This window comes from Phyllobates terribilis, unplaced genomic scaffold (genome assembly GCF_046119375.1).
Source record: "Phyllobates terribilis strain yellow unplaced genomic scaffold, ASM4611937v1 Scaffold_7__3_contigs__length_470593459, whole genome shotgun sequence".
NCBI classification, from domain to species: domain Eukaryota; kingdom Metazoa; phylum Chordata; class Amphibia; order Anura; family Dendrobatidae; genus Phyllobates; species Phyllobates terribilis.
Window position 1 is genome coordinate 244,223,510 of NW_027362767.1, and position 24,367 is coordinate 244,247,876.

The 24,367-nt window shown below is 49.6% G+C and overlaps 1 protein-coding gene across 2 annotated transcripts in view; it reads right to left on the reverse strand.

Moving 5' to 3' along the window:
* The window catches only part of CRAT (carnitine O-acetyltransferase), a 27,854-nt gene extending 3,560 nt beyond the window's left edge, over nt 1–24,294 (reverse strand). The window contains exons 1-10 of one of the 2 annotated variants that reach the window (XM_073640080.1): nt 24,005–24,294; nt 12,243–12,345; nt 10,077–10,337; nt 9,178–9,296; nt 8,114–8,167; nt 7,868–8,033; nt 7,305–7,479; nt 5,919–6,097; nt 5,738–5,838; nt 3,276–3,395 (exon numbers count right to left, since the gene is read on the reverse strand). In XM_073640080.1, coding sequence (XP_073496181.1) covers nt 3,276–3,395; nt 5,738–5,838; nt 5,919–6,097; nt 7,305–7,479; nt 7,868–8,033; nt 8,114–8,167; nt 9,178–9,296; nt 10,077–10,337; nt 12,243–12,269 — 1,202 coding nt within the window. In that variant the 5' untranslated portion in view covers nt 12,270–12,345; nt 24,005–24,294. The remainder of the gene's footprint in view (nt 1–3,275; nt 3,396–5,737; nt 5,839–5,918; nt 6,098–7,304; nt 7,480–7,867; nt 8,034–8,113; nt 8,168–9,177; nt 9,297–10,076; nt 10,338–12,242; nt 12,346–24,004) is intronic. The other variant, XM_073640079.1, reaches the window with a different exon arrangement.
* Between the last annotated feature and the right edge of the window lie 73 nt (nt 24,295–24,367).

The following is a 24,367-nucleotide window of genomic DNA, read 5'->3' on the forward strand; positions in this document are numbered from 1 at the left end:
ATGAGGAGAGAAGCAGCACGACAAGAGGTCACTGTATATTCCCCATACTGACCGTCTGAGCCTCGCGTCACCCCTTAGTGACATCTGCCATATGCTTACAGCAAATATGCGCACTTAATATATGGAGCGTCCTCAGTAGCTGAGCCCGCGCCACACAGAGTGGGGACAGAATGGAAAAGTTAAACCCCTTAGAGGCTGCGGTCAGCGGCATTTAAGCAGTTAGGAATGGGGTGTGTTCGCTTTTCCACTGTTTGTGGGGTCTTCATGGCATTGTCATAGAAGCTAAGGTCCTACTGAAGATCCTTGTGTCTGCCGGACCAGTACACCTATGAAGCCCCTCCTATGACAAAGCTTTATAGGAAAGCGGTACTTTTACAATAGACTGCAATATTACAAAATTGCACAAGCGCTTACAGGTTCAAGTCCCCTAAGGGGACTAATAAAAAAAATAAAAATAAATTGAAAAGTATGAAAATAAAAATCCACAAAAATGTTTAAATCACCTCCCCCTTTCCCACAATACAAACAGGGACATCTAAAAAAAAAATGTAAAAATTAGCATACTTGACGACAGTGCGCGTATTTGTCTGAACTAATAACCAAAAATATTTATCCCATACGGTGAATGCCAAAACGAGAAAAAAAAAAATTCTAAAAGTAAACCTATAAATTTGGTAACAGACGTGCAGAACTGGTTTTTCCCCATTGAATCCCAACCTAATTTTTTTTTTCCTATTTTTCAATACATTGTGGTAAAATGAATGGTGTCATTCAAAATTATAACTCGTCCTATAAAATACAAGCCCCTCATACAGGTAGATTGATGGAAAAATGAAGATATTAGGTCTCTTGAGAGCAGATAGAAAAAAAAAAATTGCATATCCAAGGGGTTAAATTTTACACAAGCAACAATAGTATTTCGAAGACCTTGTTCACACGTTCAGTATTTCATCAGTATTTTACTTCAGTATTTGTAAGCCAAAACCAGGAATAGGTGATAAATCCAGAAGTGGTGACGAGTTTCTATTAGGGCTCATACGAATCTGCGAGAAAAACGGACGAGTGCAATCTGATAAAGAAGCGGACTGCACTCTGACCAGTGTTATTCAATGAGTGACAGCTCATCTGCGGGGGTTTTCTCAAATGAAATTGGACTAAGGAAAAAAAATAAAATCATTGTAACATGCTGAGTATTGCCGCATATCCCGGATGAGGCTCACCAATGCAAGTCAATGAGTGCGTGAAAAAAAAAAAAATAATTGTATGGCACTCGGCATAGTGCCGCCTGACTTTCACACACCTGTTTCCTTGAAAACCCGATAATTCATCAGCCGCGTACAGTAAAATCACAGCGGTACCCGACATTACAGAATAGAGAGAATAGCTATAGAAAGATGGCAGTGACATACAGGGGTGGATTAAGAGTAGCCAGCCTCCCCCCCACCTGATGTGTCACGTGACATGTCACATGATCCCCTTTGATAATAGCGCCTATTTTTCCCTTGTGTACAGCATTATACATAACATAGCGTTATACAAAATAGAGCAGGGGTGGGAGATCAATTGTCCCAAGGTTCCACGTGAGAGACCGTGACTGTTGTGGAGGCCGCACCAATAGACTGAAATTCATTGTGCTAAATATTAATATATTAATTCTAATTATTTTTTTACATTAATTGTATGACTTAATATTGAGCACTATTAAGTATGCCGACATCCCTCTATATACAGTATGAACCCCCCATAGCTGGATATATAGATATATATATTTAAAAAAATAAACAACACATACTCGCCTCGCTCCCGTACCCCCGACGCTGTGCTCCAGATGGTACCCGGGGGACCCCAAAAAAAAAATTGATGTGGGGTCCCCCTATTTTAACAACCAGCAAAGGCTAGGCAGACAGCTGGGGCTGATATTAATAGCTTAGGAAGGGGCACTGAATATTGGCCCCCTGCCAGTCTACAAACATCAGCTCTCAGCCACCCCAGAAAAGGTGCATCCATAAGATGCGCCAATTCTGGTGCTTAGCCTCCACTCTTCCCACTGCCCTGTGGTGGTGACAAGTGGGGTAATAGGAAAGGGGTTGATGTCAGATGACCTCAAGCCCAGGGGTTAGTACTGGAGAGGCATCTATAAGACGCCTCCATTTCTAACCCCATAGTCAAATAGTGAAATATAACACTTGTGGTGTCGGCAGAAAGGTCATCGGAGTTCATATCCAATGAACTCTGATCATCTCAATGATGTCAGATGACCTTTCTGCCAGCACCGCGAGCGTGAGAGCTTTCCCACACTCGCGATGATGACAGGAAGGTGAACGGAGTTCATATGATATGAACCCCACTCAACTTTATCACATCACTGTGAGTCACTGAAGTGCGCAAGCTTGTGACTCTGCAGGATGGCAGGCTGGATAGTCGCATCAAGCTACTATGCAGCCTGCCATCTAGACGTAACAGAGCTAGACGCGTTGCTGGACAAATAGATTATTTTCTTCAAGTCGGAGAGGTTTGATGTCAGCTGCCAATATAAGCTGACATCAACCCCAAACCTATTACCCCACTTTCCACCACTACAGGGCAGTGAGAAGAACGGAGACTAATTGCCAGAAATGGCACATCTTATGGATGCACCTCTTCTCGGGCGGCTGAGAGCTGATGTTTGTAGTCTGGGAGGGGGGGGGGTCAATACTCATGGCACCCTTCCTAGGCTATTAATATCAGCTCCCAGCTGTCTGCATAGCCTTCGCTGGTTGTTAAAATAAGGGGAACACACGTCAATTTTTTTTTGGGGGTCCCCCATTTTAATAACCAGTAAAGCCTAAGTATACAGTTGAGAGCTGATATTAATAGCCTGGGAAGCTCCATGGGTATTACCCCCTTCCCAGGGGGTATGTATGTAGATATATATGTATAGATATATACATATTTATAGATGTAGTGAAGAATATTTCCTTGCCAAACTATGTGTAAATGGCCTAGAGAATTCCTCTATGTAAAAGCCCATGTTAAAATTGTATGGCAATCGCATACGCATGACAATTGGATGTAAATCAGATTCTCGGTGAGAAAACTGCATGACACTCGTCCGTTTTTTCGGTCCCGATATCGGAACGTTTTTTTTCTCACATATGGGTATGAGCACTTATAATTTTCCTCTGATTGTTCCACACCTGGTTTTGGCTTACAAATACTGATGATAAATACTGAACGTGTGAACGTGACCTAAATTTGAGGTGCTCAGTGCGACCGTATCTATAATGGCAGCTCACATGTTCAGATTCTGCTTGGCGTTCTCAATGTCTTTCTTGATTTCTGGAGTGATGTTGAACCGCAGTTTCTTGGGCATCGGCAGAGAAATCATCGGCGACCTCACCAGATCCGGCTTCTTCCTGCAGAAAAAAAGAAAATCAGTTGTGGAAACATTGATGATAAAGAATACAAAGGAAATAGTTTTGTTTTGATTTTTTATTACATAGAATCCATTTGATAGCATTTTTGCATTATCTTGTAAAGTCTAGAAAACAAAATGTCAAAAATATTTTATTTTTTATTGTAATATTTATTTTTCTCATTTTGCAGAGCACAATAATATTTGTAATTTGACATTTCTATGTTTATAGATTATTTTACCCTCAATTTTTTTTTACATCGATTTCTATAATTTTTGGCGTCATTAATTTACCTGCACTTATATGTAATGTTTTATATATTTTTTTATAGTGATCTATCTATCTATATATACACAGGTAATGTTATTAAAGCTGACAAAATTGCATAACAAAATAAAAAAAAATAAAACAATTCCTGACAAGTCATATACAGTTGAAACCAGAAGTTTCCATACTCTATATAAATACACACATATTCATGGTTTTCTCAATATCTGACATGAAATCAGAATAAACCTTTCCCGTTTTAGGTCAATTAGGATTACCATAATGTTTAATATTTGCCAAATGCCAGAATAATGAGAGAGATAATGTTTTAAGGCATTTTTATTACTTACTGCAAAGTCAGAAGATTTCATTAGTATTTGGTACCATTGCCCTTAAACTGAATGACTTGGGTCAGACGTTTGGGATATCCTTCCACAAGCTTCTCACAATAGTTAGTCGGAATTTGGGCCTATTCCTCCTGACAAAACTGGTGTAACTGATCCAGGTTTGTAGGTCGCCTTGCTCGCAGCCTTTTCAGCTTTGCCCAGAAATTTTCAATAGGATTGGGATCAGGGCTTTGTGATGGAGACTCCAAAACATTGACTTTGCTATCCTTAAGCCACTTTGTTACCATTTTGCCAGTATTCTTCAGGTCACTGTCCATTTGGAAGACCTATTTCCGCTCAAGCTTTAACTTCCTGGCTGATGTCTTGAGATGTTGCTTCAGTATTGCCACATAATCTTCTTTTCTCATGTTGCCGTCTATTTTGTGAAGTGCACCAGTCCCTCCTGCACCAAAACAAACCTACAACATGATGCTGCCACTTCTGTGTTTCACAGTTGGGATGGTGTTCTTAGGCTTCCAAGCTTCTCCCTTTTTCCTCCAAACATAACGATGGTCATTATGCCCCAAAAGTTCAATTTTAGTTTCATCAGACCACAGGACATGTCTCCAAAAGTTAAGGTCTTTGTTCCTGTGTGCATTTGCAAACATTAATCTGGCTTTTTTGTTTCTTTTGGAGTAATGGCTTCCTCCTGATAGAGTGGCCTTTCAGCCCATGTTGATACAGTAGTTGTTTCACTGTGGATACTGACACAATCTTACCAGCTTCCTCCATCATCTTCACAAGGTCTTTTGCTTTTGTCCTTGGGTTGATATGTACATGTCGGACCAAAGAACGTTCATCTCTGGGACACAGAACCCGTCTCCTTCCTGAGCGGTATGATGGCTGGACATTCCCATCTTGTTTGTACTTGCGTATAATTGTTTGTACAGATGAACGAGGCACCTTCAGGTATCTTGAAATTGTACCCAAGGATGAGCCAGACTTGTGCAAGTCCACAATTCTCTTCCTGATATCTTGGCTGATTTCTTTAGACTTTCCCATGATGCTACACAAAGAAGCAGTGTGTTTCAGATGTGCATTAAAATACATTCACAGGTGTGTCTCTAATTAAGCCAGATGTTGCCAAACACATGACATCATAATATGGGCAGTCCAGAATAGTTTACAGGCATAGTAATATTAGTATATGTAAACTTTTGACTTTGCAGTAAGTAATAAAAATGCCTTAAAACTTTCTCTCTCTCTCATTATTCTGGCATTTGGCAAATATTTAACATTGTGGTAATCCTAATTGGCCTAAAACGGGAAAGGTTTATTCTGATTTCATGTCAGATATTGAGAAAAACATGCAGATGTGTCTTTTTTATATAGTGTATGGAAACTTCTGGATTCAACAGTAGGTATCACAGAATTGCACCTAACCTCTAGGACCCCTACTGTCAGTTACAGCAAGGAGCCCCCAGAGTAACAGATTGCTGGTGATCCCCAGGTCCCTGTTCTTGTCTAGACGGCTGACGTCCAGCCTCTCTCCATAGATATGAAACGAGAATCTTCTGAGGTTTCTGATGCGCCACTTATTATGGATTTGGTCAGTGACCTGTCAGTGGATGCATAGAGAGCACTATAAAGCCCCCTCGTATACATGAGACTAATGTTGGCCGATATCGACAGTTTCGGCTCAGTCTTAATGCATATCAAAGTCCCGGGCACTAAAAACACAAATCTTACGTGTACTCAACGACGTGATCAACTAAGGCCACGATCGGCGGTCCTTCTGCAGGAGCGTGCTCATAGATCAGCCCACACGACCCATCCTCCGCCACTATGAACTGAGAACAGACAAACTATTAAATGCACCATCACCTAGAAATTTTAGCTCATGCAATATCACAAGATGGTCGTTTCCTACCTGAAGTGTTTTGTCAAACCACCTGTTGCCGCTGTTCAGGCGGCTGCCCCCACCGTGAAGCATCTGAGCGGCCACACGACTCCTGTAGTGTTCGTCGGAGACTTTGGGCATTGGGCCGTCCAGGCACACGGTGAAGATGCTCTTTTGGATTGAGCGCACCGACTCCTTGTTGATTTTATCTAGTAGAGAAGAGAAGGTGTCACTGGGCTCCAGAACAAAACTGGTCACCGGACCCCCATGTGTATATGGATGGTCTTATAATAACAGATTGCTAGGGAGACCTCCATGGGAGATGGAGGGGGGAGAACGGTCGGGACTTTGATACGGCGGATAGGCAGCAGATTAGTGGGGTTTGACGCCTGGTACTCCGCCGACCATCTGACTTAAAGGGCAGAGTGATGCCCCCATCATTACTAGGCACGGTGCTGTCATTTTAGTTGCAGTTGTGCTCGATAAGGCAGCTCAGTCCCTTACACGTGCACGGGGATGAGCTGTCACACCAGGCAAAGCCACTACGACATGCGGAGGACACTGGTGGCATCCATAACAGTGCCACAGCCCCTCCAATCAGCTGATCAGCGGGCATACCGAGAGTCGGACCTCTACCGATTTAATATTGATGGCCTAACCTAAGGATAGACCATAAATATCAGTCCTGGAAAGCCACTATAGAAGGAGCTGTCTGATGAAAAGAAGTCATCGCCTATCCGTGGAATAATTTATAGATCAATGGTGGTCCGGCCGCTGGGACCACCAACAATCAACAGAACGGAGGCACTTATATCCCCATCAGAGTGGAGCAGCAGTGACCGTCACTCCATTCATTCACTATGAGGACCGGGGGCAGCGATCAGCAGCCCCATAGGGAATGAAAGGAGCCGCGGTCTTGTATGTGCATGGCCGCTCCATTCTGATAAAAGTACCCCGATCCGGTGACAAGTGGGGGTCTCAGTAGTTGCACCTCCAACGATTTAGAAGTTATTGGAATTTCTTTTCACCAGACAAGCCCTTTAACAAAACCAGTCCTTTCAGTATTACATGACTGACAATGGTAGCCATGAGACAACCTCTTCCAGTTACAGAAACTGCAGGCAAAACTAAGACCCCCATACACATTCCAAAAAAAAAAAATAAATAAAGATTTGCTGAAGTAGCTTAGGATCGGCCTCCTGACTCTCCTCTGACAGAGGCCATTGGGGGACATAAGGATTGGGAGGCTGCATTGATGATGTCCGGCAATGTGCCACATGGCGTACTCTATAAATGGCCCAAAGTAAATGCTATGAAGCAGTTTTTGATCAAAGCTCATCAGAGAAGAGTGTCCGCTGAAGACTAGATTTGTACAGCATTTATTAATGCCTGGCGGGTCACTACAGCGCATCTTACCTTTGATCAGGTTGTTGTAGGCCTTGGCCCAGCTGTTCCTGTGGTTGGAGGTCAGGATGCCGATGGGCTCCTTGTTCGTCTGTAGTGAGGTCCCCCAAATCTTTTCCAGCTGATTAAAAATCTGATCTGAGGTGAGGACGCTGCCATCGCTGTTATACACGTCCAGCTCAAAGAACTGGAGGGGAGAAGAATGACAATAACGACCAGATTAAAGGGGATCTCCACCATCATCGGTCACTCGACACGTTCCGCTAGTAAAGGAAGCCAAGAGACCATCGAGGGACACTGAGCGCCATATGGAGGAGCTTCTGGGGTGGTGCAGATTTTTTTCAAATTTGGCAATACCGTGCCCTTATTTTTAAAGCATTTGTAAGTAGTGGACACCCCCTTTAAGTGGGAATTCCACTATGGAAAAGCAAAGGTTCATAGGCTTGGGGTCTGTTCTTACTGTGTTTGGGAAAAGCAATTGACGTACAAGCAAACTGCCTCCATAGGGGTCCAAAAAAGCGTCAAGGTCAGTATGGTCCTAGCTCTGTACATCCAAACGTATCAATGGTTGTTACCTGGAAGTTATGGACCACAGTTATGTGAGTAGGGGGCTTCTTCACTTGGCTGTAGTTGACCACGGAGTCACGCTTGGCCCCGGGGATTCGACATGAGGACAGGATCTGGTAGTACTGATTCATACATAGAAGTTTACCACCGAGATGCTCCACAGGGAGGGTCTCACTGTAATCAACAGGAGGACAATGTACGCTCGGCCGTAGACAGGTCTACAGAGGGTCTGATGGGACCGCTCCATTACTCACTTGTCTATCATGGCTTTAAAGTCCAGGACACCCTCAATCAGCTTTGCGGCAAATCTAAAAAAAAAAAAGGGAGCAGAATTCATTGTACCCATGGCCGGTACGCTTCTCTCTGTACATAGTCGTGCCTGGTACTGTAACTTGGGCTCATTGACTTGAATGGGATGGAGCTGCAGTACCAAGTACGGCCACTACAGAAGTGTATGGCGCTGTTTCCGGAGTTTCACAGCCTGCTGGAAGTCAGTCCGCCACAGGTCTGACACAGATGACCCCTTCTTAAAGGGAATGTGTCATCAGAAAATGACCAATTGTTTACATCAGGTTTGTGTGTCAAATGTATTTTTTTAGGCCATCAATAATAAAGTAACCTCTTGAAGTAGGTCCCCCTGGCAGCATCTAAGAGGTAAATCGCAGCAGTTACTCTACAGGTGGCGGCTGTATAATACAGCTGTCACCAGCGCTGTATGGAGCGGGCTCAGCCCTTGATCCTGCTCCGTACAATGATTACGCATATCAGCCGAAAATTAAGGGATTACAAGAGTGGGATAAAAAGCCTACGGGCCAGAGAAAGGCCACGAATAGATGTCACTGTACATAGATCGGAGGAGATAAGTGGCTGCTAGACACCCCTGCACCCCTCATCTGCGCACAATAAATGGGGTGGGGGTAGGTGACATAAGTGAACAGCAGCCCAGCGGCTTTATGCTGCACACGTCACTGTGAGAAGAGCAGTCCAATATGGAGGGGACGTCATCAGAGTCCGGGCTGGGTTGTTGCATGGCCGTGTAATGTTACACCGGTCCCTGCGCTGCTGATGAGGAGGAGGACATGCTGGAGGTCAGAGCCAGGAGTCAGCACTTGTAGCTCTGCTCTGATCTGGACACGGGGGAGGGTCCGGAGTAATCGTCCCACCATAAATCTTACTGGACTTTATTTTGGGCAGAGTGGAAATAGCGGAGGAGTGTGAGAAAGGTCACCCTGGACAGGGGTCATCTACCTCCTTCTGAAATCCGGGAGAGGACGCAGATGATTATACAAAACAATAAAAAATAAAAGTTACCGGGTACCTGAGCTGCCCCTGTCTGTCTGCAAAATCTTGCTTTGGTAAGACCACGCCGGGGCTGGAGTGGACCACCACCGGGAGCCGGTACTCCAGATAGGCCGTCTGCAGCCACCAGTCAGCGAGCTGAGGAGAAGCACATCAGACCATCGGTGAATGTCCCCAGTCCAAAACGCCGCAAGAAAGTCGTCTCTATATCAGCCCCTGCCCCCATGGACGTAAAACGAGGTCCGCGCCAGCCTGGGGGTGTCGTCTGTGCAATACTGGTGAGCTCTGGTCGCTGCTGCTTCACCATTCAGACAACGCTGCTGTTCACCGACCGTGGCATCTAAACGGTTCGGTTATCGCTGTGCGTCTGCCAATGGTTTTTTAAACCAATTTTCATTTTTTTTTTTTAACTTAGAAAAAAAAAAAAGTTTACGTGACCAAACAAAGGTGGAATTTATTATTTTTTTTCGCCGCACTTGGAATTTCGGTACATTTTATGATAAAGTAAATGGCATTATGAAAACTCGTTCTGAAAACAAAACAAAAAACCACAAGCCTTCGCATGACTGTGTTCACGTGGAAAAAAAAAAAAAGTGCAAAAACGTCCCAGTCCTGAAAGGGTTAAGTACCCAAGAATGGCCACTAGGCGGTGTATGGAGCGGTGTGTGTTCTGGTACCGCGTACAGCTCATTTTTAGGGTGTGGTGGGTCCACCACTCCTATGGATAGGTCATCAATATGCAAGGTCAGTGGATAAAGGATTGGGCATACTGAAATTTAGCATGCTCAATCCTCTTAAAGGAGATAACCGGCGATAAAGATGCCTGGCAGTGGTTTACTGCCCCTCCCCCCTCTGATGCCTGCTGGGAGTTGTAGTGTAGTGGAGGTGGCACCGCTCTACGGTAACAGGTGACCATACCCAGTTTTCGGATTTCTTTGCTTTCCTCTCAAGCCCCTTCTGCAGCCGCTCGCCCACTCCGGAGCTCCGGAAGTCTTCCACCACTTGGCTGGTGTGGCTCCATTCTTCCTGAGGGACTATGGGCTTCAGGGCCAGAAGGTACTTGTCCAGCGTCTGTTGCAGTGGCGGTACGGGAAGAGAAGGCAGCCCCTCCTGGTGTGCCAAGTACCTACCTGGCAGCTTCACCAACGACACGGGTTTTACCAGATGAGCCGGCTTGGCCTGTAAAAAAAAATACCTATTTAAACTCTACTATTTATGTACATAAATCAAAATGACCTGGAGGACCCCCTTATAGTGGATCACGTGCAGCTACACGCAGCACCACCCTTGTCTACAGGCTGTGACTGGTATTGCAGCTCAGTCCAACTGGGACAAAGCTTCAAAACCAGGTGCAACCCAAGGACGAGAATGAAGGAAACCGGCTCATAGATAAGGGGTGTCAGGCATCTGTTTGCCACTCATCTCCCCCTTTGAAATAAATAGGGAGGCAAGATTAGAAAGAGTCCTTTAACTGGCCTGTTATCCAATATCAATGGCTGACAAACAGTGGCAAAGATTTATTCCCTGGTTACACTATGTCTGCCTGGCTGATAAAAGCGGCCAAATTTGTAGCAGTGTTAATAAATCTCCAGACGGTTATTAAAAAAGCTGAAATATCGGATCCATTTCAGATTTTTTTTTGGTTTAGTGTCAGAAATAAGCATCAGTATATATATTGGGTTAATGGATTATGTGCCACCAGCGCGTGTGTGATGTCGGCTGTCCATTGAGGACCTCTTACGATGAGCTACAGCCGGACCTGACAGCGAATCCAAAGCTTTAGTGTAGAGCTGGATGGCGGCACCATTGACTTCTATGGCGAATGCTGGCTGAGCAGCGCAGCAATCAGATCCTGTTGCGACCTCTGAGACATCTAGTGCGGTATAGGATGTGTGCGAAACATGTGACGTAAGACTTAGAGGACCTGTCAACACATCAAAAGTGGACAGTTTTTGCTCTTATTTTATTCTTGACGTTCCCCTGAGTATTTCGGATTTTGTTCTTTGGAAATCCACCATACGGTTCCAGAGATATGGGTCTTTTAGTATTAATTTATATGGTCTTTCCCTCGGGGGCGTGGCTCACAGGATCCCTCGGGGGCGTGGCTCACAGGATCCCTCGGGGGCGTGGCTCACAGGATCCCCTTTAAGTTGAGACCATAAAAAGGAACACTAAATAAAAAGGTCCGTATCTCTGGAATCGTATGGCGGATTTTCCAAAAATAAATAAACGGAATACTCTGGGGAACAGCAGGAATAACATAAGAGCTAAAACTGCCCACTTATCACTTTAAATGTAAGAAAGAAACCCTCAGTTTAAGTTCCATTTACGAGGGCGGACATTCTGGCTGCAACGTGTGCCGATCTATGGGGCGATTTACATGGATTCGGCTCCCATGCTCTGGTTCATATTGCGGACCCAAAAGTCTGAGGTAAGTTAACAGATCGGCAAAAAACTGACAGTATCCGGAGATGCTTGAGAAACTTTTTTTTTTTTGCGAATGTGAAAAACAGGAAATCATGGACTAAAAAAAAAAAAAAAAAAAAAAAAAAAAAAAAAAGAAGAAAAAAAAGTCTGATTGGGGACGAAAAACAGACATGCATATGTGAATAAGGCCTAAGGTGAGAGCAATGTGAAGGGTATAAATGATAGGGCAGGAGCACTGCAACGGGCATTCACGCGCTACTGAAATTGTCAAAATTGATTAGATTTTACCATTAAATCAATAATCCCCTAATATACAGACTGTATGTCTGATATATGGGAACCGTCCCCTATAATATGAAAGATTAGGATACTTTCCTTTGGGATTGGTCATCAGACTAAACACTACTGTTCAGCAGAGTCCAGACTGCTGGCAGCTCAGCCACATCATCCCACGGCTACTCTCTTTTTACCAATCTGGACGGCAGAGATGATGGGACCTTCAGACTTTCCTACTATAACGAGATCATCGGTAACGAGAAATTCCCCGTCTGCAATCCTAATTCCCATTATTCTAATCCCAGCAGAAGCAAAATCAGATTAAAAGCAGGAGAATAAAGTCCGTGCCGGAGGGAGTGGAGAGCGAGAAGCGTACCGTACCTGGCGTGACTGCCGCCCGTCATCCATCGCCGCGCCTAACGCTCCGACACAGACTACAGAACAAGCGGGACCACAAACCTTACAGACAAAACACTGGTCTACTCTGCCAAAAGAAACAAAACGGCAGCCGTTACAATGTGTATTGGTGAAATGAAGGGTGAACAGGGCCTTAAAGGGGTTGTCCACCTCAAAGAATAATATAGGGGGAAAAAAGTGGACGACCCCTTTAATCTGCACAGTAGTTCATTTCTTACAGAAGTGGTTTATTCTCCAGAGCTGCTCTTCCTTCTGTAAGCAACTTACAAAAACAGGCAGCCACTCTTAGCCTATATAGCCGCGTCTTCTGGGTATCCATCAGCATCCAAGTCTGTACAGACTCTTCTCCTCATTCCAGACCGCCACCTAATGTCTACATGCCCCATCCTTTACTCTCAGAGGTGACCGATAGCAGCACATTTTCCTCTCCTTGTGTAGGATACAGTCAAGTCATTGGAGGGGGGTGGGGTTCCCTTAAAGCAATGCAACTGAGCCCCCCACTAATGGATCTACAGTGATGTGAAAAATTATTTGCCCCCTTCCTGATTTCTTATTCTTTTGCATGTTTGTCACACTTAAAATGTTTCAGATCACAAAACAAATGTAAATATTACACAAAGATAACACAAGTAATCACAACATGCAGTAATCACAAAGTGAAGGTCTTTATTATTAAGGGAAAAAGAAATCCAAACCTACAGGGCCGTGTGTGAAAAAGTGATTGCCCCCTAAACCTAATAACGGGTTGGGTTTCCCTTAGCAGTAACATCTGCAATCAAGCGTTTGCGATAACTGACAATGAGTCTTTTACAACGTTCTAGAGGAATGTTGGCCACTCATCTTTGCAAAATTGTTGTAATTCAGCCACATTGGATGGTTTCCGAGCATGAACTGCCTTTTTAAGATCAAACCACAGCATCTCAATCGGATTAAGGTCAGGACTTTGACTAGGCCACTCCAAAGTCTTAATTTTGTTTTTCTTTAGCCATTTACAGGTGGACTTGCTGGTGTGTTTTGGATCATTGCCCTGCTGCATAACCCAAGTGCACTTCAGCTTGAGGTCACAGACAGATGGCCGGACATTCTCCTTCCGGATTTTTTGGTAGACAGCAGAATTCATGGTTCCATTTACCACAGCCAGTCTTCCAGGTCCTGAAGCTGCAAAACAGCCCCAGACCATAACACTACCACCAACATATTTTACTGTTGGTATGATGTTCCTTTCCTGAAATGCCATGTTACTTCTAGGTCAGATGTAATGGGACATATACCTTCCAAAAAGTTCAACTTTTGTCTCGTCAGTCCACAGAGTATTCTCCCAAAAGTCTTGGCGATCATCAAGATGTTTTCTGGCAAAATGGAGATGAGCCTTTATGTTCTTTTTGCTCATCAGTGGTTTTGGTCTTGGAACTCTGCCATACATGCCATTTTTGTCCAGTCTCTTTTTTATGGTGGAGTCATGAACACTGACCTTAACTGAGGCATGTGAGGCCTGCAGTTCTTTGGATTTTGTTGTGGGGTCTTTTGTGAACTCTTGGATGAGTCGTTGCTGCGCTCTTGGGGTAATTTTGGTCGGCCGGCCACTCCTGGGAAGGTTCACTGCTGTTCCAAGTCCCAAAGCTTTAGAAATGGCTTTATAACCTTTTCCAGACTGACGGATCTCGATTACTCTATTTCTCATTTTTTCCTGAATTTCTTTGGATCGCAGCATGATGTCCAGCCTTTGAGGATCTTTTGGTCTACTTCACCTCGTCAGGCAGGTCCTATTTAAGTGATTTCTTGATTGAAAACAGGTGAGGCAGTAATCAGGCCTGTGTGTGGCTAGGGAAGTTGAACTCAGCTATGCCTGGCACAGGGATGGTAGATCGTCAGCTCTGCAGGCCAGGAACCTCCAGAATGAATGCACTATATAAATAATGTGGGAATTGGCCGAGAGATCACACGTCTCCTCTTCCTCCACTTGGCACTGCACCCACGGACTGTTTTGCAACCCTTGGCATCATGTGTGGCCATAATGCTGCCTTTCAGAGCCGTGCTGCCATAAACACGGAACCGCCACTTACCCCCGGGCAGCTCTATATTACTCCTACCAGAACAGATAGGGAATTGCTTAAATAACAAACCCCCAATGCGATGTTATTAATGAAAATCCACCCTGACAGCCCCTTCTCCTGCACTGCTCCCACGGCTATGAGGGAATCGCTTCTAAGGCAATTCGTAAAATAATGTTCCTTATAAATGTTCATTATTATGGAGGCTGAGCACAAATACACTTAAGAAATAGAGGATTGGGAAGCTTTAACCTTGGGATCGGGGACGTCTTAAAGGTATAGTACAGGTTAAAACCAAAAAAGACATGGCTTTCTTTCTATAGGTTCTATGTGATATTACAGCTCAGCTCCATTGAAGTTAATAGGGTTGATTTGCAATATTCCATAAAACCTGAGGGTGGCCCTGTTATTGGAAGAAAGAAGCATGTTTTATGCACAGATCCTTCCCTTTAAAAAAATCTATGGATGGTGAAAAAGGTCAAAGATCTGCAGCTGTGCACATACATCTGGCGGCCCCCGTCTGCCACCACGTGCATTGCACAGCGCTGAACTTTGCCATGGTCGCGTTATTGCTCTGAGGTGTCGGCCATAGTACAGAAATCAGTTCACGGGAAGAGCAATGTGACCCTTACTCCAATTCTGTGGTCTTAATTTCCTCGTTTTGTAGAAGGAGCCCAACCCAAGGTCATGGACTGTAGTAACCGATTATAGCATCGAGAGCCTGAAAACCAGCCCTCCATGATAAAACACATGGGCAGAGTGCTAAAGAGTGTAAAGACCTGCTCAGAAAAGAGCGTACGCTGCAGTGTAAAGTATTGTGGGAGGGGAAACCGGTCATCAACGTGCAATAATAAAATACAAAGTAACTTCCATTACTCTAAATATATATCTGATCCGGTGTACAGACTGTGCCCGGGCATCATCACCCGCCCGTGTGTAACACAATACACTGCAAACATGACATGCATGGCCATATGTGCGGCCGGCCGGGGTCATCATCTAGGACACGGCGCCCCCTCACTCAATGTCAGGCTCGTTACTAGAGCCAGAAACCCAAACCAATAAATCCCCAGTAACAGGAATCGTCCTGTATAGTCATCTTCTATCTATCCATCCCTGGGAAAGCAGAGGGCACGTGCCCTGGGGTAAAACGCAGAAGATCTTCCACCCGGATTCATCAGTTGGAAAATCTGCCTCGATATTTTCTGTGGATTTTCCACACAATAAGTCCTGTGTATCCCTAGGCTATGTTCACACACAGTTTTTTGAGGCGTTCAAAAACGATGAGTTTTTACAGCGCAAATTGCTGTGGTAAACTCGGCCGTGTCTGTGGGTGCAGCTCTCGTTCGGGGTGAGCGCAGTTCGCGGCCGTGTCTGCGGGTGCAGCTCTCGTTCGGGGTGAGCGCAGTTCGCGGCCGTGTCTGCGGGTGCAGCTCTCGTTCGGGGTGAGCGCAGTTCGCGGCCGTGTCTGCGGGTGCAGCTCTCGTTCGGGGTGAGCGCAGTTCGCGGCCGTGTCTGCGGGTGCAGCTCTCGTTCGGGGTGAGCGCAGTTCGCGGCCGTGTCTGCGGGTGCAGCTCTCGTTTGGGGTGAGCGCAGTTCGCGGCCGTGTCTGCGGGTGCAGCTCTCGTTTGGGGTGAGCGCAGTTCGCGGCCGTGTCTGCGGGTGCAGCTCTCGTTTGGGGTGAGCGCAGTTCGCGGCCGTGTCTGCGGGTGCAGCTCTCGTTTGGGGTGAGCGCAGTTCGCGGCCGTGTCTGCGGGTGCAGCTCTCGTTTGGGGTGAGCGCAGTTCGCGGCCGTGTCTGCGGGTGCAGCTCTCGTTTGGGGTGAGCGCAGTTCGCGGCCGTGTCTGCGGGTGCAGCTCTCGTTTGGGGTGAGCGCAGTTCGCGGCCGTGTCTGCGGGTGCAGCTCTCGTTTGGGGTGAGCGCAGTTCGCGGCCGTGTCTGCGGGTGCAGCTCTCGTTTGGGGTGAGCGCAGTTCGCGGCCGTGTCTGCGGGTGCAGCTCTCGTTTGGGGTGAGCGCAGTTCGCGGCCGTGTCTGCGGGTGCAGCTCTCGTTTGGGGTGAGCGCAGTTCGCGGCCGTGTCTGCGGGTGCAGCTCTCGTTTGGGGTGAGCGCAGTTCGCGGCCGTGTCTGCGGGTGCAGCTCTCGTTTGGGGTGAGCGCAGTTCGCGGCCGTGTCTGCGGGTGCAGCTCTCGTTTGGGGTGAGCGCAGTTCGCGGCCGTGTCTGCGGGTGCAGCTCTCGTTTGGGGTGAGCGCAGTTCGCGGCCGTGTCTGCGGGTGCAGCTCTCGTTTGGGGTGAGCGCAGTTCGCGGCCGTGTCTGCGGGTGCAGCTCTCGTTTGGGGTGAGCGCAGTTCGCGGCCGTGTCTGCGGGTGCAGCTCTCGTTTGGGGTGAGCGCAGTTCGCGGCCGTGTCTGCGGGTGCAGCTCTCGTTTGGGGTGAGCGCAGTTCGCGGCCGTGTCTGCGGGTGCAGCTCTCGTTTGGGGTGAGCGCAGTTCGCGGCCGTGTCTGCGGGTGCAGCTCTCGTTTGGGGTGAGCGCAGTTCGCGGCCGTGTCTGCGGGTGCAGCTCTCGTTTGGGGTGAGCGCAGTTCGCGGCCGTGTCTGCGGGTGCAGCTCTCGTTTGGGGTGAGCGCAGTTCGCGGCCGTGTCTGCGGGTGCAGCTCTCGTTTGGGGTGAGCGCAGTTCGCGGCCGTGTCTGCGGGTGCAGCTCTCGTTTGGGGTGAGCGCAGTTCGCGGCCGTGTCTGCGGGTGCAGCTCTCGTTTGGGGTGAGCGCAGTTCGCGGCCGTGTCTGCGGGTGCAGCTCTCGTTTGGGGTGAGCGCAGTTCGCGGCCGTGTCTGCGGGTGCAGCTCTCGTTTGGGGTGAGCGCAGTTCGCGGCCGTGTCTGCGGGTGCAGCTCTCGTTTGGGGTGAGCGCAGTTCGCGGCCGTGTCTGCGGGTGCAGCTCTCGTTTGGGGTGAGCGCAGTTCGCGGCCGTGTCTGCGGGTGCAGCTCTCGTTTGGGGTGAGCGCAGTTCGCGGCCGTGTCTGCGGGTGCAGCTCTCGTTTGGGGTGAGCGCAGTTCGCGGCCGTGTCTGCGGGTGCAGCTCTCGTTTGGGGTGAGCGCAGTTCGCGGCCGTGTCTGCGGGTGCAGCTCTCGTTTGGGGTGAGCGCAGTTCGCGGCCGTGTCTGCGGGTGCAGCTCTCGTTTGGGGTGAGCGCAGTTCGCGGCCGTGTCTGCGGGTGCAGCTCTCGTTTGGGGTGAGCGCAGTTCGCGGCCGTGTCTGCGGGTGCAGCTCTCGTTTGGGGTGAGCGCAGTTCGCGGCCGTGTCTGCGGGTGCAGCTCTCGTTTGGGGTGAGCGCAGTTCGCGGCCGTGTCTGCGGGTGCAGCTCTCGTTTGGGGTGAGCGCAGTTCGCGGCCGTGTCTGCGGGTGCAGCTCTCGTTTGGGGTGAGCGCAGTTCGCGGCCGTGTCTGCGGGTGCAGCTCTCGTTTGGGGTGAGCGCAGTTCGCGGCCGTGTCTGCGGGTGCAGCTCTCGTTTGGGGTGAGCGCAGTTCGCGGCCGTGTCTGCGGGTGCAGCTCTCGTTTGGGGTGAGCGCAGTTCGCGGCCGTGTCTGCGGGTGCAGCTCTCGTTTGGGGTGAGCGCAGTTCGCGGCCGTGTCTGCGGGTGCAGCTCTCGTTTGGGGTGAGCGCAGTTCGCGGCCGTGTCTGCGGGTGCAGCTCTCGTTTGGGGTGAGCGCAGTTCGCGGCCGTGTCTGCGGGTGCAGCTCTCGTTTGGGGTGAGCGCAGTTCGCGGCCGTGTCTGCGGGTGCAGCTCTCGTTTGGGGTGAGCGCAGTTCGCGGCCGTGTCTGCGGGTGCAGCTCTCGTTTGGGGTGAGCGCAGTTCGCGGCCGTGTCTGCGGGTGCAGCTCTCGTTTGGGGTGAGCGCAGTTCGCGGCCGTGTCTGCGGGTGCAGCTCTCGTTTGGGGTGAGCGCAGTTCGCGGCCGTGTCTGCGGGTGCAGCTCTCGTTTGGGGTGAGCGCAGTTCGCGGCCGTGTCTGCGGGTGCAGCTCTCGTTTGGGGTGAGCGCAGTTCGCGGCCGTGTCTGCGGGTGCAGCTCTCGTTTGGGGTGAGCGCAGTTCGCGGCCGTGTCTGCGGGTGCAGCTCTCGTTTGGGGTGAGCGCAGTTCGCGGCCGTGTCTGCGGGTGCAGCTCTCGTTTGGGGTGAGCGCAGTTCGCGGCCGTGTCTGCGGGTGCAGCTCTCGTTTGGGGTGAGCGCAGTTCGCGGCCGTGTCTGCGGGTGCAGCTCTCGTTTGGGGTGAGCGCAGTTCGCGGCCGTGTCTGCGGGTGCAGCTCTCGTTTGGGGTGAGCGCAGTTCGCGGCCGTGTCTGCGGGTGCAGCTCTCGTTTGGGGTGAGCGCAGTTCGCGGCCGTGTCTGCGGGTGCAGCTCTCGTTTGGGGTGAGCGCAGTTCGCGGCCGTGTCTGCGGGTGCAGCTCTCGTTTGGGGTGAGCGCAGTTCGCGGCCGTGTCTGCGGGTGCAGCTCTCGTTTGGGGTGAGCGCAGTTCGCGGCCGTGTCTGCGGGTGCAGCTCTCGTTTGGGGTGAGCGCAGTTCGCGGCCGTGTCTGCGGGTGCAGCTCTCGTTTGGGGTGAGCGCAGTTCGCGGCCGTGTCTGCGGGTGCAGCTCTCGTTTGGGGTGAGCGCAGTTCGCGGCCGTGTCTGCGGGTGCAGCTCTCGTTTGGGGTGAGCGCAGTTCGCGGCCGTGTCTGCGGGTGCAGCTCTCGTTTGGGGTGAGCGCAGTTCGCGGCCGTGTCTGCGGGTGCAGCTCTCGTTTGGGGTGAGCGCAGTTCGCGGCCGTGTCTGCGGGTGCAGCTCTCGTTTGGGGTGAGCGCAGTTCGCGGCCGTGTCTGCGGGTGCAGCTCTCGTTTGGGGTGAGCGCAGTTCGCGGCCGTGTCTGCGGGTGCAGCTCTCGTTTGGGGTGAGCGCAGTTCGCGGCCGTGTCTGCGGGTGCAGCTCTCGTTTGGGGTGAGCGCAGTTCGCGGCCGTGTCTGCGGGTGCAGCTCTCGTTTGGGGTGAGCGCAGTTCGCGGCCGTGTCTGCGGGTGCAGCTCTCGTTTGGGGTGAGCGCAGTTCGCGGCCGTGTCTGCGGGTGCAGCTCTCGTTTGGGGTGAGCGCAGTTCGCGGCCGTGTCTGCGGGTGCAGCTCTCGTTTGGGGTGAGCGCAGTTCGCGGCCGTGTCTGCGGGTGCAGCTCTCGTTTGGGGTGAGCGCAGTTCGCGGCCGTGTCTGCGGGTGCAGCTCTCGTTTGGGGTGAGCGCAGTTCGCGGCCGTGTCTGCGGGTGCAGCTCTCGTTTGGGGTGAGCGCAGTTCGCGGCCGTGTCTGCGGGTGCAGCTCTCGTTTGGGGTGAGCGCAGTTCGCGGCCGTGTCTGCGGGTGCAGCTCTCGTTTGGGGTGAGCGCAGTTCGCGGCCGTGTCTGCGGGTGCAGCTCTCGTTTGGGGTGAGCGCAGTTCGCGGCCGTGTCTGCGGGTGCAGCTCTCGTTTGGGGTGAGCGCAGTTCGCGGCCGTGTCTGCGGGTGCAGCTCTCGTTTGGGGTGAGCGCAGTTCGCGGCCGTGTCTGCGGGTGCAGCTCTCGTTTGGGGTGAGCGCAGTTCGCGGCCGTGTCTGCGGGTGCAGCTCTCGTTTGGGGTGAGCGCAGTTCGCGGCCGTGTCTGCGGGTGCAGCTCTCGTTTGGGGTGAGCGCAGTTCGCGGCCGTGTCTGCGGGTGCAGCTCTCGTTTGGGGTGAGCGCAGTTCGCGGCCGTGTCTGCGGGTGCAGCTCTCGTTTGGGGTGAGCGCAGTTCGCGGCCGTGTCTGCGGGTGCAGCTCTCGTTTGGGGTGAGCGCAGTTCGCGGCCGTGTCTGCGGGTGCAGCTCTCGTTTGGGGTGAGCGCAGTTCGCGGCCGTGTCTGCGGGTGCAGCTCTCGTTTGGGGTGAGCGCAGTTCGCGGCCGTGTCTGCGGGTGCAGCTCTCGTTTGGGGTGAGCGCAGTTCGCGGCCGTGTCTGCGGGTGCAGCTCTCGTTTGGGGTGAGCGCAGTTCGCGGCCGTGTCTGCGGGTGCAGCTCTCGTTTGGGGTGAGCGCAGTTCGCGGCCGTGTCTGCGGGTGCAGCTCTCGTTTGGGGTGAGCAGAGTTCGCGGCCGTGTCTGTGGGTGCAGCTCCCGGCGTGAGCAGAGTTCGCGGCCGTGTCTGTGGGTGCAGCTCTTGTTCGGCGTGAGCGGAGTTCGCGGCCGTGTCTGTGGGTGCAGCTCTTGTTCGGCGTGAGCGGAGTTCGCGGCCGTGTCTGTGGGTGCAGCTCTTGTTCGGCGTGAGCGGAGTTCGCGGCCGTGTCTGTGGGTGCAGCTCTTGTTCGGCGTGAGCGGAGTTCGCGGCCGTGTCTGTGGGTGCAGCTCTTGTTCGGCGTGAGCGGAGTTCGCGGCCGTGTCTGTGGGTGCAGCTCTTGTTCGGCGTGAGCGGAGTTCGCGGCCGTGTCTGTGGGTGCAGCTCTTGTTCAGCGTGAGCGGAGTTCGCGGCCGTGTCTGTGGGTGCAGCTCTTGTTCGGCGTGAGCGGAGTTCGCGGCCGTGTCTGTGGGTGCAGCTCTTGTTCGGCGTGAGCGGAGTTCGCGGCCGTGTCTGTGGGTGCAGCTCTTGTTCGGCGTGAGCGGAGTTCGCGGCCGTGTCTGTGGGTGCAGCTCTTGTTCGGCGTGAGCGGAGTTCGCGGCCGTGTCTGTGGGTGCAGCTCTTGTTCGGCGTGAGCGGAGTTCGCGGCCGTGTCTGTGGGTGCAGCTCTTGTTCGGCGTGAGCGGAGTTCGCGGCCATGTCTGTGGGTGCAGCTCTTGTTCGGCGTGAGCGGAGTTCGCGGCCGTGTCTGTGGGTGCAGCTCTTGTTCGGCGTGAGCGGAGTTCGCGGCCGTGTCTGTGGGTGCAGCTCTTGTTCGGGGTGAGCGGAGTTCACGGCCGTGTCTGTGGGTGCAGCTCTTGCTCGGGGTGAGCGGAGTTCACGGCCGTGTCTGTGGGTGCAGCTCTTGTTCGGGGTGAGCGGAGTTCACGGCAGTGTCTGTGGGTGCAGCTCTTGCTCGGGGTGAGCGGAGTTCACGGCCGTGTCTGTGGGTGCAGCTCTTGTTCGGGATGAGCGGAGTTCGCGGCCGTGTCGGTGGGTGCAGCTCCCGACGTGAGCGGAGTTCATAACCATACTTGTGAATGCAGCTTTAGAGGCAAGCGGGGTACAAGGGACTTGAAGCATACTACACAGACACTATGTGAATAAACTCAGCTAGGGACCCTGAACCCTCCGTAGTGACCCTGTGTGATGGCACCTTTGAACCTCACCTTTAACTTTCCCTTTAAATCCAGCAAATAATCAAATAGATAAAATACCAATAACTGATTATCAGCCCCATTCACAAGAGCAGAGACTTATATGATAAACTACAACCTGTGCCTTTAAAGAATTGATGCAGATCTTCTTAAAGTGACAGGCACTCTTATTTTTATGGGCTATGACAAGCACGTGCAAACGTTACTTTGCTTATTGACATAAGACGGATGTTAATCACAAATCTCTACATTTTAATCACCATAAGTACCATTTATTAACGCGTTTCAGGCCGTTTCAGCCATTTCAGCTATAAAGATGGGCACAGTTCTCTGAAGTGCGGTACAGTGAGTAGTGGCTGACCACCATTCCTCTCCAGCCCCCCAATACACATGCTCGCCCTGTATGAGAAGGGGTGGGGATAAGCTGTAGCCAGAGGTGTATGGTAGCGGCTTGTCTCTCCTGAAAACCAATGGAATGGGCATGCTGAAATCCAACATGTCCAATCCTCCAACCCCTTCCTTCCTGAAACCTGCCATCATGTGAGTGTCAAGTATCCCCAACTAAAGACCAGCTGATGTCTTGCAGTTGTAATAGGCCGATACTACAAGGCGACTTTGAACAAAGGCAGCGACACGCCATGGCAACATTACAGCATAGTGCAAGGGAATGGGATCACAAACTGGAAAAAATCAGAATCAGGGAGACGGACATTAGAGGGTCACTTTACGGTTAGGGCTGTGTGGTGACTTACATGTGGCGTCTTACCGCAGCAGCATAGACAATCATTACATGCCAGACCAAGCGACCAGAATCGCTGTGTAGGCCTAAAAACAATCTGGTCAGACATGTAAGGGAAAGATTTTACACAGCAGTGAGCAGGATTAGGGTCTGAAAGAGAAGCTAGGCCTCGTCACCCATAGCAAGCAATCAGTTCTCAGCTTTTATTTATGAAACAGCTCTGGTTAAATGAAAGCTGCGCTGCGATTGGTCGTCAAGGGCAAATTTTTTATTTTTTTTGGAGGGCCACAAGACTTGAAGCAATATATATATATATATATATATATATATATATATATATATATATATATATATATATATATATATATATATATATATATATATATATATATATATATATATATATATATATATAAAAGAGCACAAAATATGTCCATAGACCTGATACTGAAGCGAACAGCCACATGATAATGTAGAGATTGTATAACAATGGGGGACATGTTTAACCCCTTTAACGCGCTGGTGCGCGTGAGCCAACTCCATACCAGGCGAGCTCTGATTGCTGCCGTTTAACCATTTAGATGCCACTGGCAATTACTGACGGCAGCATTAAAAAGATCTAGTTGTTGGTGCACGTGTGCACTGGTGCCCATGGCTGCGGCCATGCTGCAATACTTTGGTATTAGCAGTATATAGGCCAAGCAGCCACATTGTCACAGGTGCAAGTCTCTTAGGAAAAGAAACAAAAAATAAATTATATATATTACACACACACACACACATTTTATATATATATATATATATATATATACACATATACACACTTTTTCTTTGGGGGGTGGGTCATGAGAACTTTTGGTAAAGTTTTTTCTTCCTCTGAATTGTTATATTTAAATTACCCCCAACTAAATAAAAAACATTCTTTGGTATAGTTATAATAGACAGAGAGATAGAGAGACCAGAATTGCTGTTTTTCAGTTAAAATGTTTGTGTACCCCAAAACAGCACCAATAAGACGACAGCTTGACAAGAAAAAAAAAAATAAGCCCTCACTCTGCCCCAGCTACAGAAAAATAGAAAAAAAATAAGGGTCTCAAAAAATAACTATACAAAGGTTTTGTTTTTTTTTTTACAAAAGTTCTGAATGTTTTTCACCAAAATAACAATAAAAAAAAATAAAAGTTTTGGATCGCGATAACGGTACTGACCTAGAGAGTCGTGCTACTGGGTCATTTTTACCGTACAATGAACCCTGTAACTACAGTGGTGGAATTGTATTTTTTTTTCTTTTCACTTTTCCACCCCCCACTTGGTAAAGTGAATGCTGTCCTTTCAGACTACAACTCCTCATAAGCCTATGGAAAACTAAGAAGAAAAGAAAAGAAAAAAAAAAAAAAAAAGGTTTTCGGAAGGTGAGGAAAGAAAAATGAAAGTACAAAAATGAAAAATTATTGCAGTGGGAAAGGGTTAAAGGCATCACAGGTGGAAAAAAAGTGAAAAACTTCTCTTTCAGACAAAAAAGGGGTTAAATGATACGCTGAATAGGACTGAGTGACATGCAGAGGGTAAATCCACAGGTGATACCTACCCACCACACCACACCACACACAGACCACCCTGCACCCCAACTTTCCCCCTCCCCCACAGAGCAGTATGCAGCACTTACCATGCTCCGAGCTATGAGAGCCAGCATGTCTTCTGCAGGGCACAGCTATCAGAGCCCCAGTGCAAAGTCCCCGCGAGCTGTCAGTCACAAGGACAAGGGGAACTTCATTGCTGCACTGTCAACACTACTCTGCTGCGTTGCCCATAGAGGCCAGGGTGGGGCGCAGCGGCCATGTTCCTTACACATCACAAATTCCCTTCCGTATCATAACCCCCAGGACATAAATCACTCACAGGAGCCTCTGTTCATCTACAAAGGAAATGTTTGCAAATACAAATCATACGCAACTTGGATTTGCCAGAAACAAACATGGCCGCTTGCGTTTCAAACAATAGACATCTTAATCAAGGGCAAGACATGACT